This window comes from Melitaea cinxia, chromosome 21, assembly GCF_905220565.1.
Source record: "Melitaea cinxia chromosome 21, ilMelCinx1.1, whole genome shotgun sequence".
NCBI lineage: Eukaryota > Metazoa > Arthropoda > Insecta > Lepidoptera > Nymphalidae > Melitaea > Melitaea cinxia.
The window spans coordinates 1,202,086-1,222,522 of record NC_059414.1 but is presented as its reverse complement, the minus strand read 5'-3'; the positions used below and the strand labels follow the sequence as shown (position 1 = coordinate 1,222,522).

The window sequence follows — 20,437 nt, the reverse complement described above, 5'->3', positions numbered from 1 at the left end:
CCTTTTATAAAAGACGTAGGTACCTTATGTACAAAAACATTCAATTCCTACTTAGATCCACAAAGAAAACTTTTATGAATGTTTTTCTGTATGTCCTTTATAGAATAGTAAACTATGCATTTGATCATGTCATGATCTTCAGCAGTGTGGTGGGATAACTTCGCCGTTTATGAACCGATTTTGATAATTCTTTTTTTGTTGGAAAGGAGATACCTCAAGTGTGGTACCATGACACGGACACTAGGATCTGATGATGGAATCCCTGAGAAATCGAGGGAAACCCACGAAAATTGTAGTGATGACTATAGTGCGTTTGTTAATTTTTTTGCGATGACCGCAGAGTACCGAAATGGCACTGGTGTCATCTAGTGAGCTTGACGTGTAATTTTATAAAGGGTCTTTTATCCATATAAAAAGAAAGTTGTTAACACTGTCCAGTAATAACCTTACTTTTAGAAAATTTTGAGAAATGTCACGTTTCCATTTAACCGACGATATATCATTTGTTGTGTAGGCGCGTATGTTTTTTCTTATCTTAATATTAATAACAGATAAAACGAGCTTTCCAAAGCGAAAATAAAATCAGACCAATAGATATAGAGATAAAGTGTTTAAATATCTACAATCTTTCTCTTAAAAAAAGGCGGTATCGATCGGTATTTTTGTGTTGAACCACTTTCCCGCTATGCGTCACACAGATTTTCGTTTTTGCGTAGTATAGGATATAAATGATAACATCATTAATAAAAAATTAAAATAACAAATTAAGGGCTGGTTTCACAGATTATCGGTAAAGTGTAGCCGGTATATAAGTTTCAAATAGACTTTAACGGCAGGAGATAAAATATGACCATCATTAGCATCTACATATTTTGTGAGATTACATTTTCGAAATAAACATAAAATTATATGCGAACTCACTCAGTTATTAGTTACTAAAAAGATTTAATAAGTGTTATAAAATTTAAAAAAAAAATAGAAAAACGTTTACATAACATGATACCTTTGTTGGGACATCCTTTTAAGTAAAATTAAGCATATGATAAGTTTAAAGTTATATTATAAGCTTAACTTCGAATAAATAATTAGATGATTTTACAAAATATTATTTTATAAATTTACAAATTATATTATTACTATTTTTTGTTTAATTTTAAAATTCGATTTTTATTATTGTTTTTTTTTTTACTGGGTATTTTATTATATGTGTTTTTTTCTCTCTCGTGTGAAAGTGTTTTATATTACTTAAGCCAGTTGCATTCTCTGATCATTCCATTACTCTATTGTCATGACAACCACAACTTAATGGTAACGAGGAACAAAATCTCAACGGAGTAGACTGAGATGATGCAGCTGCGCTTTCATCCGAACGAGAGGACGTTGTTACATGGTCCACTTTAAAAACCCTGTTAATCCAATATTTGTAATTATTTTAAGATATATTCATTACCATGTTGGCATTAAAGAATATAGCCACCCTCTCTCTTCCCGTAGGTGTCGTAAGAGGCGACTAAAGAATAACACAGTTTCACTACCACCTTAGAACTTAAAAAGCCGACCGATGGCGGGATAACCATCCATTACTGGTTTTGAAATACACAGGCCGAAGACGGGCAGCAGCGTCTTCGGTGCGACAAAGCCAGCCCTGCGGTTACCAACCCGCCTACCCAGCGTGGTGACTATGGGCAAAACACATGAGTTCACGCTATTTTTGGCGTGAACTTGTGGAGGTCTATGTCCAGCAGTAGACTGTGATAGGCTGAAATGATGATGATGATGATGGTGATATTCATTACCAATTTTTCATGAACCAGAACCTTTTGGCGAAAGGAATAAACCACTATCACTTGTAAAACGGTGCCGTTCATTGTTTTTCGTTGAAACATAGTGCATTGATTAAAATTTTTTTGAATGATAAGAAAGACAACAACTTCAGTGAAATTTGAGGATATGTAACATTAGTTTTAGTAATTTGAAGTCTAGTTTTTTTATATTTTACATAATGTGGTTAAAATCGCCAAAATGTTTATCATTTAAGCAAAATTATCGGAATGAATCTCAAATCGATCCTTCCGATCATTTCCCTCTTAGGGATGGAGGAGTTATAATTACGACTCGTCCATCCGCCCTAGATTAAGATTCATAGAATAAGATACATAAAATAAGATTCATAGAATAAGCAAGAGACGCAAACTCAGCGTCTGGTCGGCCCCCCCGCGACATCGACTGGGCGGAGACTGTAAAAGTTAAGTTAGAGACATTAAAGCCTCCAAATCGGTTACATATCTTTCATTTTTTTTTAAATTTAAATTAAGTTATTATTTAATTAGTATAAATTGTTTTCAAAACGGTCCGAGACCAAAAGTACCTAAGTAACCTACTTACTTTTTATTGGAATCAATAAAACAATGATTGTATCATTTTTGAAGTTATACTTCTTTTAGCGTGTTAGGAGAAAATACCGACTCCCTGAAGTTAGCTAGTCAATGTAAAGGAAGGTAGTTAGCAACGTGAAGTTAGCTGGCCAATGAAGTATAACTTCTTACGTGCGTACATAAGGGGACATTCATTAATTACGTGAGCTCAGAATAGGGGGGGGGGGTCCAATGAAATCTCATTAAAACCGAGGGTAGGATAAAAAAAATCTTACATCAACTTCAAAAAATATAACATATTACAGATAATAATAATAATAAAAAAAATATTTTGAGAGTTCATTTTGCTCACTAAAATAAATGTCATGGCTGTTAAAATCATTTAGTTTTTGCTTTTAATTTAATTAAATTTTAATAAATTGACTATAGTATACCTGAACAGTTTATTATTTCCCATCAATCTCCATTATATTCAGCGTCAATCTCACGTAATCTATGCAAATCTCCCAAAATCTCATCTAAGGTCTAAATTGATCGAAAAATAACTCATTTAATTAATGGATGTCGCCTAAGTAGACACGCATATTTTTTTCAGTCTTCCGGTCGTATGATGTAAGAGAGTACAGGATCACTAGCAACGGTAAGGATTACGCCCCATACTTGAACCTATATCCATAGACAGTAGCGGCGTTAGGGTAAGGCGTGGTAAACGCACAGGGCGCCAGTTAAAAAAGACTCGTATTGTTTTCTAATGGTTACGCGCATTTCACTCATTATAATGAAACAACTTTTTCGGATTATATTTATAGAGCGCTGTTATCCTTCAAGTCTAACTGATGTATGGAACCTACTTTAACTACCTACAGATAACAGTCCTCCCGTGACCATGGTTGCTGTAAAGTATCCGAAACGTCGGACATCTAAAAAACTTAATAAATCGCGATAAAATTCGAAAAAGTTGTTTCATTAAGTCATTTCATTCAGTGAAATTCGCGTAAACATTAGAAAACAATAAGTGGAAAAACAGATAACTTGTCAAACGGAGGGACTATTTGATAAATTATCTGTGACGTTACTAAAAAGTTAAAAATCACTGGTCTGTGGTCTAGATTTTTTTATTTACTTGACATGTTATGGGTCCGCCTTACGATCTACTACACGGCACACATAAGGGGGTGATAGACGTGCGAGTAAGTTCGTGAACTTGTGGCTCGACGACCTTTTTCGCTAGTGTGCCACCCTAAGTACGTGTACTTTAAAACCGCCAAATAAGTTCGTTGGCGATCCGACAAGTTTGAAATTTTGCTCGTAACCCACCTCCGCTCGTACGTGTGGCAGCACTGCGAGCCACGAGCCGCCATTTTTAACCGCCTTCCAAAAAACGAGGAGGTTCTCGATTCGATTGTACATGTATCTTACCTCAGAACTTTTGACTGGGTGGATCGATTTCTATGATTTCTGTTTTAATCAAAAGGTCTATGTCGTGTAGTCCCATTGATATTTGATTGCGATCTAACAAGTAGTTTTTGGGTTATATCTTAAAATGTGTATTTACTTCACTGTTTTTTTTGTCTACCTACGATACATTGTCGACAAAATTATGTTTCGACAGTCCGTGGACGCGCAACGCTTGTAGTGTTGGTATTTGTAATTTTTGTTACTTTTGACTGAGAAATTACTCAAAATGATCTCCGAACTTCGTCTTTTTTTGTTTTTAAAGTGTAATACCATACATCTTCTAAATAATACAAAGCTTCTTCTGTCGACGACATCGCAAAACAGAATGAGTAAGTTTCACGTGTATCACCGACGTCGAGCCGAGTAAGTTTGCGATCTTAAAAAGTGCGTACTTTAAGTTCGAACGTCTATCACCCCCTTTATTGACTCCGTTTTCAAAACTGTTTTGAGATGAAATGCGATTCAAAATGTCGCAGAAAATAGGGAGTGGATAATCTATAAATATAATAAAATGGTAGGAAAGTCAAAACTGTACATTGATTATTTTTTAAAAGAATACTTGGGGTGTGATCTACAATCGATACCGAAGCCAAAAATATAGTTTTTAGAATTTTTGTCTGTTTGTCTGTATGTATGTCCGGGATAAACTCAAAAAGTACTGCATGGATTTACTTCAAAATTTGGCACGAATATTATTAAGAAGTCGGGTCAACATATAGGCTACATAGTATCACGCTATCACCTACGGGGAACGAGCAGTGAACCTTTATTTCTTTAACGCATTCTGTAACAACGTGTAATCTAACGATGCATATTTGTTGAATGTTGTTGTTATTATGTTAATAACCATGCGATAAGCTAGCTTCACACTACAAATAAAGACATTTTGTAGTATATTTAGTATCAGCATTGCACCCGTGCGAAGCCGGGGCGGGTCGCTAGTATATAATAAAAGTTGTACTGCCTAATAGTACATGTACCAATGCCGGTTATTTAAAGTACAATTACAGGTGACTTCGATAACTACCACCTCAAACAGCTTGAGACGACAAAACAGAGATGGCGCTGTATAGACGTTTATCCACTGACGCAAAAGATGGCGCGAGAGCGGATATCCGAAATCTAACTGTAGACAATAATTGGTAATTTATTGGATAATACGAGTTTGTCTGTATATAGCCCTGTTTTCAGGATATGCGATATTCGTTATCTTATGTCACCAGAAACTAAAATAATCCTGAACATCTATCGCAACAGTCCATGGTTGCTGTAAAGTATCCGAAACGTCGGGCATCTAAAAAACTTAATAAACCGCGATAAAACTCGAAAAAGTTGTTTTATTATAGTGTTTTAATTGTCACTGATCATCAACTGAGGGTCGAGGAGAGGTCGAAGGGGACATATACTTAGTTATAATGTAATACTGTTGTAATGTTTCTGTAAGTTGTAAATAACTAGTACTGTACTAAGGCCCTGTTTCGGATCAGTTGTGGATAACGCCGTTTGACGGATGATGGTATTCAGCAGATAAAAGTTTTTGATGTATTATTCTTTTCTGCCATCGAATCCCACTGTATTAATGATATATTTCCATTCTCAAAAATGAGTCTAAAGCTGTAGTTTATATTGAGGCCCTAATGACTTATTCTGTCTCCTATTGTTTGTCTAATCGTAACTTATTTGCCGGATAAACCTTATCCATTACTGATGAAACAGTAGGCCCTAAGTATGTTAGTGCCAAATGTGTTACAAGCCTGAATGTTCTCACTTGTCTTTGTGAGTCACCCACACCGTGTTTCAGAGTGTATTCAATGTTTTCAGATGTAAATGCTATGATAGTTGGTAGGACAGCATATAAATTTTATTGTTGCTATTTAAAAATCTCATAAGTAACTCAGGTCAAAACTAAGTATGCTTTCAATACATATATTATATATCCTAAACTCATTATTAAATACAAAAAAAAATCTTTATTAAAAAAATGTACAAGCAATACATTAAAATAAATAAAATTAAAGCTAAAAAAAAATCTAAATATAATCACAACACCATAATTAAATATCTTTATTTATATATCGTCTTGCAGTCCTCATCCTGGCCGCTGCGACACTATCAAACACCCATTTAGAACAGACTTCACCATTTTCCCGCCCAATTGTAATGTCAAAGTCAGTGACGTGTCCGCCATTTTGTTTTTTCGCGCCATTTTGCCCCGCCATGTTTGTATCTTGAGTGATGGCGCCACAGAGTGTTAGTAATTGTTTTACCGCGTCTTTTTGGTCGGCGTTTTCTGATACTTTAACGCGCATTCCGTAAAAAATATCGTATGCATATTCGGAACGCATCTTTCCGAGTGCTAGGCGTTCGAAGCGCGCCTTCTGTTAGAAAAATATTGTATTATGATTAGAGATTACAGAAAATACAGTAAAACTATAATATACATAAAGTAAAACTGTAAGAATTTTTATATTAATTTTAAATTATTTTGAATAAAATTAGGTAATACATTAACAAATACTATGACGACGCGTTGGCGCAACGGTCAAAGCAGGATTGTACCTGTTGCGCTGGCGGTTACGGGATCGATACGACGCACGACAAACATTTGTATTGGCCATACAGGTGTTTGCCGTGGTCTGGGTGTTTGTGCAGTCCTTGTGGGTCTCCCCACCGTGCCTCGGAGAGCACGTTAAGCCGTCGGTCCCGGTTGTTATCATGTACACCTGATAGCGATCGTTACTCATAGTAGGGAATATATCCGCCAACCCACATTGGAGCAGCGTGGTGGATTAAGCTCTGATCCTTCTCCTATGTAAAGAGGCCTATGTCTAGTAGTTGGATATTACAGGCTGAAGCGTTAAAAAATAACAAAAATTATTAATTCCGCCTTTAACAGGTACATTACTAATATGATAAACGTTAAATTAAAATATATTAAAGTAAGTAGTATAAATAAATAATTTATTTTAAATACTTACAGAAGTAATTTTTAAATGAAAAAATTAAACAAACCTGCGATATCTTCTTCAAATGAGGCACTTCATACCCAATATGATGCAACCATCGCTTCGCTTTTAAGCAATCCCTTGCATACTGAGCGTACAAAATTCTACAGCCCCGAACTGCACCCAACAATGCATTCACCGTCCTTGGTTTATCATTAACTATTTCTAAAGATTTATTTATTGAGGGGTCATTCTCAGTGTTAATTATATTATTTTTTGACATGGCAATGTTATTAACACCAGAAATATTGTTACAGGTACACAATGTGTTGCCGTTGTTATGAATTTGAACTTGCACTGTAACAGTACTTGTGAACATTTGAGACAGAATATCTTCAGGAGTATTGCATTTGTTGCACATGACTATTTGTTTTGTGTTTGTGTTTTGTCTGTTTGTTTGTGTGTTTTTACAAGATCCCATTAGAATGTGTGTCGTTCTCTTGTTGACGTTGTTTTGAATTTTTCCGTTTAATTGTTTTATTGCTTGCCATATTTCTTGACGTTCTTGTTTTGACATACCTGTTAATACCTGAAATATAATATTATACAAATGAGTATAATGCTGTGTGGTTACGGCATCAAAGAATATAGCCACCCCCTCTTCCCGTGGATGTCGTAAGAGGCGACTAAGGGATAACACAGTTCCGCTACCACCTTGGAACTTATCAAGCCGATCGATGGCGGGATAACCATCCAACTGCTAGCTTTGAAATACACAGGCCGAAGACGGGCAGCAGCGTCTTCGGTGCGACAAAGCCAGCCCTGCGGGCACCAACCCGCCTGCCCAGTATGGTGACTATGGGTAACACACACGAGTTCATGCCTTTTTTGGTGCTAACTTATAGAGGCCTATGTCCAGCAGTGGATTGCGACAGGCTGAAGTGATAATGAAGTGACAGGTTTAATCTGATTAAATTGTAGAAAATTTAGCAACATGGTACGAATTTCCAGAGACCCATCAAGGGTCATCATCATCCTTTTCAAACCATAACGGTTTAGAAATAGCTCATTCCACGAAAAAGAAACACACGTGGTATCTCATTACAAGCCTTCCTTGTGTTATTTCGGGATGTTATTCCGAACACTTGATTAATGGGTGACCCCAAACTTGCTAAGCGTGTTTGTCCCCGTACTGATACTTACAATTCTCGGCACTTTGTCATCATACTGTCTCACAGATTTGTCCGTCAGTTTGTGTTTTGGTGTCCCCATTAGCTTTCTCGCGATACGTTCAGCGTGCGCCAGCTCCCTTTTCCCACGTTCCGTTAATTTTGGTTTTACTTTTGTCTGTACTTTTGATGTTTCTTTATCTGTAAAAAGGTATTAAATTTTTTGAATTGAACTGAAGATATATTTTAGAACTATATTTTAGTAATAATTTAACCACTGCTGGGCAAAATTGTCCACTATTTTAGAAGAAAATACTAGGATAATATAAGGATATAATCTTTAAGATCTTGAAACAATAAGTCGTCAAGAGGTGAAAGAGAGATGTCCTGTAAGACCAATAAGACAGATTAGGTTCAACGATTCTTTTCAACAATAAGTTGACTGAACAAAACCAATCTTACCAGTAGTGGGATATATATATTTTAAGTTACAGAAAATGCTCTAAGCGTAATTTCTTATTACATATTGAAGTAAGACTTCTTCACACAAGCTTGACTTAGTAAGCTGTTGTATGCGTGACGAGAATGTTAAGAAAAGTATGATCGGGCGGGGAACGGAAGTTGAAAGGGAAATATATGTTAGTGAAGAAAGAAAGAGAAAGAGTTACGTTTCGTATTACTGTACGGGCAACTAAGGAAGTTATACTTCAGTCGTGTGCTCTAAAGCAAACTTTTTTTTTTCAAAATAAATATATAATTAAATTAAATACTTCATAAGTTGCCAAGTTCATCAACACAGATAAATGGTAACTCTATCTAAAAATGGTAAAATGGTACCTCTATATATAGTGTTATTAAAAAGAAACATTAGATTTTTCATTTATCTTTTTGTGTAATTATGGAGCGTCCATAAACCATATAGCCTGGTCGAGGGGGGAGGAGGGGGGGGTGATATCAGGAAAAGCTACGTTAGGCTACATGAGGGGAGGTAGGGGGTCTAAGAAAGGCTAAAATATGACCACGTGGTTTATGGACGCCCTTAATAAACTCATAAAATACTGGATCGATTATGAAAATCGTTAACCAAGATTTAAAACGAAAACGGGACAATCAAAACCCACTGTGTGCGGGAAGCTAGTTCTCACCGGAGTCATCATCAGTATTTATATCAGCCTCCTTCTGTGTGAACAGCTTCCTCTTAGACTTGGTGGGTCGCTGTGGCGTTATCGAAGCAGGTAATGCTCGTCTCAGTGCTGTGTTCACTCTGGTTTCAGGGTCTGGAGTTACAAAGAAAATAATTACTTCACCTTATTTGTATTGTCATACCACCGACCCTTTCGCAGAAATTGCATTGCAGAAAGTATTAACTACAAAAAAAAAAAAAAAAAAAAATAGTTAAACCGGTCCAGACATTCTCCAATAATTTTTTTTAAATATAATCTTAAGATTTTATTACCTGGAGATATAGTTTTGTCGGTTTTGTCGTGCGACTTATCCTTCGACTCGTCGAGCGATTTATCTTTCGACTTGTCGTACGACGTGTCGTGCGACGAGTCCGTAGTGTTTGTCGTATCGTGTTCTGTTTCACTTGATATCCGCAAACGAGTTGCTTTACCTGAAGTAATCATGTGTCGTTGTAGTTTGTGTTATATTAATTTTAATTTCTAATTTAAGGATAATCAAAGATGTTAATAACGCCTATTGCCTATAGAACAGAACTGTTCGTTCAGTGGTCAGTAATGCAAAATCATAACTGAGGTAGGGCACAGCACATTTTTGAATATCATATCAAAAATCGACCGTTCCAGCGGGGATCGAACCTGCATCTCCGACTGACCGTGTCGGTGCTCTAGCCAATTAAGCTATGGAACGATGAACTCGCTAGATCGAAATTTTCGATATGATGATTTTATATTCGGTCCAAGCGACGAGGAACGGTCGATTTTTGATATGATATTAAAAAAATGCTTAGAATTGCCTAATGTGTGGGTAACACAAAATAAAATCGTACAAATTAACAAATTCCTTTTACTTAAATCTAATTTTTAACCGACTTCGACCGACTAACCGACCGACTAAAAATTAGAGGCCAATTCCATAATTTTTTTTAACCGACTTCCAAAAAAGGAGGAGGTTCTCAATTCGACTGTATTTTTTTTTTCTTTACATATCAACTTTGTTGATTTTCAACTTCAACATTGGACAATAATATGTAATCAATGCATAATATGTCCATTTATTATGTATCATTTTTGGCTTTATATATTTGTATTTGTTGATTTCATATACCGACCACCTTCTAAGGTCGGATTATAATATTAGGTTCTATTGTATTTTGAATTAGTGTTATTATATTTGTTGCTTCATTACTATGACGATGCGTTGGCGCAACGGTCACGCAACTGGTTTGTGGCTGTTGCGCTGGCGGTTGTGGGTTCGATCCCCGCGCACGACAAACATTTGTATTGGATATAAATAGATGTTAGCCGTGGTCTGGGTGTTTGGGCACACACCATGCCTCGAAGAGCACGTTAATCCATCGGTTGTTATTACTATTCGTAAATCTGCATTGAAGCAGTGTGGTGGATTAAGCTCTGATCCTTTTCCGACATGGGGAAAGAGGCCTATGCCTGGTAGTGGGATATTTCAGGCTGAAGCGTAGCGTATTAAGTTAACATATGTAACAGACATATGATAAAAATAATTTTAAAAGTTACTTACCTTTTTCACTCTCAGTACTATCTGATAACAGATTTTGTAAAGAAACATTCTCTTGTTCTGCCTTTTTCTGCAAATAAAAAAATAATTATGGCCTCAGTACACATATTTCATATTATATATATATAATACATTCATGCAAATTAAATTTATAATTAATTAATGTATTTTGTACAACATTTTACATTTACCCATTAAGTATTTTTTTTATGTCATTAGGTCGGCAAACAAGCGTACGGCTCACCTGATGGTAAGAGATTACCGTAGCTTATAGACGCCTGCAACACCAGAAGCATCGCAAGCGCGTTGCCGACCTAATCCCAGGAGCTCTGGTCACCTTACTCACCAACAGGAACACAACACTGCTTGAAAACAGTATTAATTTGCTGTGATCTTCTGTAAGGTCGAGGTACTACCCCAGCCGGGCTGCTCCATATTTTGAGCAGGAAATTCCTGCTGTGCCCTACCTCAGTTTAGTATTAGTAGAAATGCCCAAATAAGTTATACTTGGGCAGAGATTTCATTAAGGATTAGCTCTCACTCACCAGTAATATTCTCAAAGTAGTCGGTGACGGTAGATCTGACGGTCTGGTGGGCGCGGGGAACAGCCTCTCGGGCAGCCTCCGGCCGGCCGCGGCGCACGCCTCCACCCACAGCGGGGACACGAGCCGGCAGGCCAGGGCTCTCGCTTTGGCTCGGAGGCTCCTACAGCCACCTGCCAAATTAAGATATTTATCAGCAAGATACGTGGTCTTATTCATATCGTTAATATCCCAATCGGGACATATTTATATATCAACGAGCGACCCGCCCCGGCTTCGCACGGGTGCAATGCTGATACTAAATATACTACAGAATGTCTTTATTCATAGTGTGAAGCTAGCTTATAGCATGGTTATTAACATAATAACAACAACATTCAAATATGCGTCGTTAGATTACACGTTGTTACAGAATGCGTTGAGGAAATAAAGGTTCACTGCTCGTTTCCAATAGGTGATAGCGTGATAATATGTAACCTATATGTTGACCCGACTTCTTAATAATATTCGTGCCAAATATGAAGTAAATCCATGCAAGTACTTTTTGAGTTTATCCCAGACATACATACAGACAAACAGACAAAAATTCTAAAAACTATATTTTTGGCTTCAGTATCGATTGTATATCACACCCCAAGTATAATTTAAAAAAAATATTATACACATAGCTTTCAAGATATTATAATAAAAACTTTATTTATAACAAATCGCAAAACACCTGTGTACGCGTGCTTCCTCGATTTATCTAAAGCTTTTGACCTGGTGGTATATGATTTACTTTGGAAGAAACTCGAGCGAATTGGGTTACCGCAGGGAATTATAAATATATTTCGATATTGGTACGCGAACCAGACCACTAGCGTTCGATGGGCGGGGACAATGTCCGATCCGTATCGGCTCGAATGTGGAGTCAGGCAGGGGGGGTTAACATCTCCAACACTTTTTAACCTCTACATGGATGACCTGATCGTCGCGCTCAGCAGACAGCATGTCGGTTGTCATGTTGATGGAGTATGCGTAAATAATATAGATTTTTGCGAAACTTTAACTGTTTTCACAGCGCACGCAGCGGAAGCTCTCAAAAGGAAAAAAGAACCCCCGATTTTGAAACATTCTTCGTTGGTGCTCCGCTACTTTTAGTCTTAGCGTGATGATATATAGCCTATAACCTTCCTCGATAAATGGACTGTCTAACACTAAAATAATTTTACAAATCGGACCAGTAGTTTCTGAGATTAGCGCGTTCAAACAAACAAACAAACTCTTCAGCTTTATAATATTAGTATAGATAAGTGTGCGAAATTTCATACTCCTCAGTCCACGTAATTTTCGTAAAAAGTGGTACAAAGTTTTTTCTTCACATATTAATATATACATTATTCTTGTAGTATTACTGTATATGTACTGCTTATTGTATTTCTTGATGTATTAAAATAAAGACTGAAATCCTTATCATATTAGTCTTTACAAGTTATACACAGTATAAAGACTATTAAAAACCGTTTCATCATAATATACATATAAGTGATAAGAGAAAACACTATCTATCGTAAACATTCTGAATTTAAAAATTTAGTACAACTAAGATTACCCTGAGACCAGACAAGATGTGTAACGAGCGGGCTCCAGGTCGGTACAACGTTAGCTCCAAGGGCGGATAAAGCAGCTCTCAGTGGTAAGGCTCGGGTTTCCGACCCTACATCCACTAATACTACTATTCCGCATAACACCTCAGACACGGGATACTGGAAATGTTTTATTTTAAAAATTATTTTACAAATATTCTTTGTGATTTAATATTGCTATTTAATTTTAGTTACATGAAATAGTTTTTATTTTTATTTTTCAGGTACATAAAAATGTATTAGAGAAAATAAAAAAATTAATGACCATAAATAAAATAAAAAAACAAAGAATATATAGAATAAAACCAGTTTTGTAGTAATTATTGTAGTCTTTACTTTTGAAATATGTAATAAGTTGATATAAAAAAAAAAAAAAATTAGAGTAGTTAGTGGCTATGAACATAATTATGACAATTTTGTATTGGAATTTTATACATTTTGTGGGACGTTTTGATTGGTCTCTATACCTAATTGTATTTCTAAATTCATGTTGTTAGTAGGTTTTTCTAACAACAAAAAAGGTAAAATATTACTGCCACATAATTAATACTAGAAATAAATTAAGTTTTATTAGAAAGTCTGTGTAAATTTTTAATCATAACATATTAAATAGAATATAGTAAATAATTTAATAAGTATTAAAGTTTACTGTCTTAGACAGCGCTAAAGATATCTACTATTATATTAGTGTGGCCACAAGCCAAGCTGTAACCATGCGGTAGTGGTTTTTGCCAGCTGTTTAGTTTAGTGTTTGTGTATTGTGTCTGTTTCCAGACACCTGACATAGGAGGTAATCCTACTGGTGGGGGGCAATTGAGTGTGAGGTGTTAATTTAACTTACATACTTAGTATTATAAATTGAATGATTATAATTAGTAATTTAGTATACATATATTAAAAATCTATAAATTTTTCGTTCAATGCTGGTTTTTAAGAAAAATTAGAATATCTCATGTCTGTATAAAAATTAAGTAAAAAAAAAAAATAATGAAAACAAATGATACTTACATTAGATGGTTCATTCTTTCTAGTGTTATATTTACTTGTAGTTCCCACATTTTTAGGAAAAGATATAACTAAGTTTTGAGATTTTTTTGTGAGAACATTTTTGGTATTTTGTTTATGGTTCGTATCATCACTTGTCCCTTTCAATGCCGACCATTCTTCTCGGAGGCGTAATCTTTCAGCGATAGCTGAGCGTCTCTGAAACATTTGATAATTTACAATTAAAATTTAATGTATAAAACATTAAGGTTCTTTTTAATTGACTTATACAAAGTAGGTTTTCAATTCCTCTGCATATTGTTATCTGTGTTGTAACTTTTTACAGGGTCTACTGATTTTGACCTTTCTTTATATATTGTAAGATTGTGCTTCTCATAGGGTGTCATTTTAAGTTCAAGCAAGATCCAGTATTTAATTGACTGCGTCACTATAAATTATGGCCACATTTTAGTATGCCAATGATGAAAAATGAATATAAAACACTCAAAAGCACCATAGTATTATTATTTTTGAAGTCTCTTCTTGGAAGTTAGTGATTAAGAGAGTAAATGCGTTTTAACTTTTTCAATACTCGCAAGACATAGATATATCACCACAATTATAAACAAATGAATCGATTCTTAAAACAAAGCTTTAAAAATAGAACTTTTTACTTACAAGTCCTGCAGCGCTTCTATTATTTTCTTTATTCATTTCGTCAATAATACACTTATAATAAAAACAAAATTTTTAATACATCTAGTAAAAATAATCAAAGATAATGTTTCAGAACAACGAATGATCTATAAATAAAAGTCACAAAAAACTACTTCAATAAATTCAATTAATTCTTCGTCGTACGGCTTTTAGTTATTTCAATTACACATACATTATTTTGCCAATTTTTTAAAAATATACATTTACAAAAGTTAAGTAAATTTGTTTACAAAATAAACATCGTTGTTCCATAATATGTTTTAACCTTACAAGTTGCAACAAGTTTGTTTTGCAATTTGTAAATACAAGTGACGTTAACGTGACAGATCATGCATCCCGTATATATACTCTGTGGCACATGTCATTATAAATTTTATTGCTATTAAAAAAAATGATTATTATAAAATAGAATGTAGTAACTTAGTAAGTAGTAGGTAGGTACTATGAGTAACTTACAATTATAAATATAAAATATAATATAGTAGGTAGTAGGTAGGTACTATGAGTAATTATAATTAATTTTGTATTTCTTCGCTCAGAGATTGACGAATAAAATTGATGACTTTAAAATTAATTAAAAATCGGATATTCGTATTGAACATGTGAATTATACTTTAAGTGCAGTAAATATTTGTTGTAAAATTATTATAAAGCTGAATATTTATTTACTTGTTTGTTTAGCCTTTCTTTGTAAGTTAAGGTATGAAAAAGTGTAATTTCTATAGAATTAATTATTTAGAATATCATTTAAGAAATATTAATTGTTATTGTTTAGTAAATATTATACAAATGTAATTACACTCAATTGTACTTTAACAATAACACTGAATTAATAAATAGAAAAATACAAAATAATGCTTATAATATAATTATTATAAATCTTTGTCAAAAATTATTTTCAATTATGAATTATAATTATTTTGACAAATTTTAACAAATAATTATAATTTATAATTGAAAATGATTTATTTAGGAGCTTAATATAACAGACTGAGATACGACGTGTAAGAGCAATAAGTGACCTCAATAAAATTTTTGGGGCATGCAATATTTGATACTTTGTCTTTTTTCTTTTTTTAGTGCGGTTAAATATTCATACTTTTTTTCATTACTCTTAAAATATGCTAAAAAATTTTTTGTTATTGTAAACTTTATTGATTACTGCAACATTTTTCTTATTTATAAAAATTCCAGACAAGATTTTCTTATAATTAATATTGTATTAAAACTAATAGTGTTTATGTTTTGTTATTGTGTTTGTATTTATACTTTGTTCATGTCGCACCTGTGCAGCAGTGTACTATCTCATCATTACAGAGTAGCATGTTTAAGCAATCTTTCTACGTTATATAAACCACATATTGAACCATTTAATATTAAAGTTATGCTCACTTTTAATCTAATTACATATGAGAACAAATTTATTAACATTATACCCACATTATATAACCAGTATATTAAAATTAAAACAATACCAATAAATATGCATCTATTGTGTAAAATATTTTTTATACTTAAAGTTATGCTAATTAATCTAATAACATATGAGAACAAATTTATTAACATTATACCCACATTATATAACCAGTATATTAAAATTAAAACAATACCAATAAATATGCATCTATTGTGTAAAATATTTTTTATACTTAAAGTTATGCTAATTAATCTAATAACATATGAGAACAAATTTATTAACATTATACCCACATTATATAACCAGTATATTAAAATTAAAACAATACCAATAAATATGCATCTATTGTGTAAAATATTTTTTATACTTAAAGTTATGCTAATTAATCTAATAACATATGAGAACAAATTTATTAACATTATACCCACATTATATAACCAGTATATTAAAATTAAAACAATACCAATAAATATGCATCTATTGTGTAAAATATTTTTTATACTTAAAGTTATGCTAATTAATCTAATTACATATGAGAACAAATTTATTAACATTATACCCACATTATATAACCAGTATATTAAAATTAAAACAATACCAATAAATATGCATCTATTGTATAGAATATTTTTTATACTTGAAGTTATGCTAACGTTTAACCTAAATAAATGCTGTGAGTACAATATTGTTTACATTATACCCACCTTACATAACTCATATATTAAAAATAGAACAATACTATTGAATATGTATCTGTTGAATAAAATATTTATTATTATTTATATTTTTTGTTTTTCTACATTTAATCTAAAAACGTATTATGGTAAATTTTGTTTACGTTATAGCCATATTATATATTCCATATACTGAAACAATGCTATGTAGTATGTATCTTTTATACAAAATATTTTTTGAATTATTATATAAATTAAATGAGATATTTAAAATTATACTAAATACGTGCTATGGGTATAGTATTATTTGCATATTGCCTAGCTACACATGTTTAAATATATTTAAAGCTTGCTTTTTACAACACAGGAAGTTTTGTTCATTTGAATAGTGATGATGCAATCACAAAATTTTAGGATTGGTTTTTTAAATGTTGGGTCGCTTGGGACGGGCCATGATGAGCTCGTGGTGGCAATAGATCGTCATCGACTCGATATACTGGCATTAAATGAAACTTGGCTTAAAGAGGGCGAGGAGGGACGAGCGCCTATAGTTCCTGGTTACCGTCTACGTCACAAGCCTCGGCCCGTCGCAACATCCCGAAGTCGTGGGGGTGGGGTCGGATACTATATTAGAAAAGGCATGTCTGTAGAGGTAATTTCGCATCCAGAAAACCCGATCGTCGAACAGATGTGGGTAAGTATCAGAGTTAAAGGTAAACGTATCATCGTCGGCACCGCCTATCGGCCACCTTGGTTGAATGCACGTATCTTCTTGGACGCACTCACAGATACTTTTGCTTCGCTGACAAGTTACGACCACATATTCCTGCTTGGTGATTTTAACATAAATATTTTGTGTAAAAGCAGTTCGCTGACTCGAATGCTATATGAATTTTTGAAAGTTACTAACATGCAACAATATGTAGATTCCCCTACACATTTTACCAGTCATAGTGAGACCCTGATTGACCTCATATGTTCTAATACACAGCCAATAGGAGTACGAGTGGATTATGTGTGCTCACTTAGTGATCATGCTATACTATCCTGTGAAGTTGGTGTCCGTAAAGATACGAAACATAGCAATCGCATTTACTTTAGGCAACTAAAAGGTATAAACGATAATGAATTTTCTGAATTAATGAATATCATAGGGTGGCCTGAGGCGCAACCGACAGAAGGTGTTGATTACATGACATCAGATCTTAATGACAGGATGCTAAAGGTATTTGATATATTATCACCATTAAAACTACGCCATTTTAAAGACGTTGGTTATCCTTGGATTACATACAACATAAAGTTAATGATGAAGAAACGAGACGAGGCTCACAAGAAGGTTACAGAGAGAAATGTGTATACTACAAAACTTTTATAAACAATAACTTGAAAAATTCCGCATATTTATGGAAAAATCTAAAGCGCTATGTAGCATTTAAGACTAAAAAAAGCCATATTTTGCCATCAAGTCTTAGAGACGCCGAAAAACTCAACAGCTACTTTTTGGATGTACCAGGCAGGCAAGTGGCTTCTATTTTAGATATTACGTATTTTCAGTCACATTGTAATTTTACAAATACATTTAGCATTTCTGTCGTTGATAGTGACACTGTTTTGAGAACGATAAAGAGTCTGAAGTCAAATGCTATCGGATGCGATGGAATTTCTTTAGACATGTTGATCATGTCCCTCCCCTGTACTTTAAACGTGATAACGAATATAATAAATAAATCAATCGAAACGAATTCATTTCCATCCATATGGAAAAAAGCGATTATTCGTCCCATCCCTAAAACTGATAACCCCTCAAAGTTAAAAGATCTGCGACCTATAAGCATCCTACCATGTATGTCGAAAATTCTGGAAAAAATTGTACATGGACAGCTTTCACAATTTCTTGAAGCCAACAATATTCTCCTAGAAAAACAATCAGGTTTCCGTAAAAATCATAGCACCGTAACAACGCTTATAGATGTAGTAGATGACATATTGAATGCGCAAGATAAAGGGGAGGGAACCATTCTAGTGCTACTAGACTACTCACGTGCATTTGACACCATAAATATACCGCTTCTGCTTTCTAAATTGCACTACTATGGTCTCTCTTCAGATGCTGTCGAGTGGTTTTCTAATTACTTAAAGAATTGAACACAAGTAGTGGAGACAATGGATGAAGATGGAACTGTAGTTCACTCGAGACCTAGATTTATAAACAGGGGTGTTCCGCAAGGATCAATTTTGGGTCCTTTATTATTTATACTTTATTGTGCCGACCTGGAAAAGCATGTGAGTGCAGCAAGTATCCATACCTATGCCGATGATATACAAGTTTACATTTCTTTTAAAGCAGACGACACTTTAAGTGCAGTAGACAAGCTTAATTATGATCTAGAAAATATATATGCATGGTCAGAAAGTAACGGTTTGGTACTTAACCCAAACAAAACGAAGTATTTAATTTTGGGAACCTCCAAACAGATTAAAGAGGTAACATGTAAAGCACCTATAATTAAAATAAACAAAGTAGACATAGAACGGGTTAGTGAGGCTAGGAATTTGGGCGTTATAATGGATCAACATCTTAGATTCGAAGAGCAAATCCTTAAAACTGTACGAAACTGCTTTTACAGATTGAAGGTGTTATATCAGATCAGACCTTTTGTATCGGCTGAAATCCGAGTAAGGCTATGCGAGGCGCTAGTTTTGTCAAAGTTGAATTATGCTGACATTGTGACAGGCCCTAGATTATTAAAACGCACGAAAAACATGGTACAACGTGTCCAGAATGCATGTGCTCGGTTTTGTTTTGACATTCCCCCGCGCACACATGTAACACCATATCTCAATGAAAAGGGTCTATTGAGAATGGAAGGTCGAAGGCAACTGCATTTCGCTACATTGCTGTTTGGTATAGTTAAAAGTAAAGGTCCTAAATATCTTTTTTCGAAACTAAACTGGGCAAAAGATTGTAATAAGAGGTATAATACTAGAGCGACCTCCTATTTGATGCTGATACCCCGACATCACTCCGCCGCTTACCGGGGATGCTTTAAATACTCTGCGGCCAAAATCTGGAATGATATCCCACCGCCCCTAAGGGAGCTGGCATCGATTGCCAATTTTAAAACAATATACAAAAAATACCTAATTAAGGAACAGGTACAGAACTTGTAAGAGCCGATTAATGATAAACGACTGTACCACCGGTACCTACTTATATTTAATAAAATAAAAGAACGACTGGAAGGGATGTTTAGTGTGTGATGTGTAATGTGTATGTGGGTGTACATGATGTATCTATATGTGTATCTGTGTATGGATGTATATTTATTATATGTGTACTTTATAATATTTGGTATTGTTTGGTTACTGCGTATGGTCTTGCTGAATTATTGGATGCTATTTATTGGTTGCTGCCGCTGTCGTTCGCATGGTACCCGAGGTGGCTACTGAAAATCAGCGTGTGAAATTTAGGGACCTTACTATGGTCCTCGTATTTCCACAAGTGCTGAGTGGCCATCCTTTTTGTGACGGTGCACTGCTGTACAGGTGTAAATAACTTTGGTAGATGAATTTCGTTGCTTTTTTTTATTATTATTACTCTTTTCGCTTTATTTTTTTTTATTTGATAAAATTTTACTTTTCTTATTTTAAATCAAATATTTAAATTTTTAGTTACATTTTTACTTAATTTTGACTTTTTTTTTTTTTCTTTTTACTTTTTTAATGTATTTGTGCTCTCATTGTGTTTGTTGTATGTCTGTAAGCAGTGTATGTGTCTCAAATAAATGTCTTTCTTTCTTTCTTTCTTTC

The 20,437-nt window shown here is 34.2% G+C and overlaps 1 protein-coding gene across 1 annotated transcript; it reads right to left on the bottom strand.

Annotated features, from left to right (window-relative positions):
* Nucleotides 1-5,870: 5,870 nt before the first annotated feature.
* LOC123663982 lies at nt 5,871-14,867 on the bottom strand. The gene is made up of 10 exons (XM_045598617.1): nt 14,495-14,867; nt 13,841-14,035; nt 12,799-12,952; nt 11,211-11,380; nt 10,669-10,735; nt 9,404-9,562; nt 9,093-9,224; nt 7,982-8,148; nt 6,846-7,367; nt 5,871-6,211 (listed from the first exon to the last, which is right to left on the bottom strand). The coding sequence occupies exons 1-10, from the start codon at nt 14,528-14,530 to the stop codon at nt 5,888-5,890; spliced, it is 1,926 nt and encodes a 641-aa protein (XP_045454573.1). The 5' UTR covers nt 14,531-14,867; the 3' UTR covers nt 5,871-5,887.
* Between the last annotated feature and the right edge of the window lie 5,570 nt (nt 14,868-20,437).

Excerpts from the sequence above, each read along its gene's own strand:
- LOC123663982 (XM_045598617.1), bottom strand. The coding sequence starts at position 14,530 with ATGAATAAAGAAAATAATAGAAGCGCTGCAGGACTT. Across the intron at positions 11,381-12,798 it reads ACATCTTGTCTGGTCTCAGG|GTGGCTGTAGGAGCCTCCGA; the intron begins GTAATCTTAGTT and ends TTAATTTGGCAG. Across the intron at positions 10,736-11,210 it reads CTACTTTGAGAATATTACTG|AAAAAGGCAGAACAAGAGAA; the intron begins GTGAGTGAGAGC and ends TTTTATTTGCAG.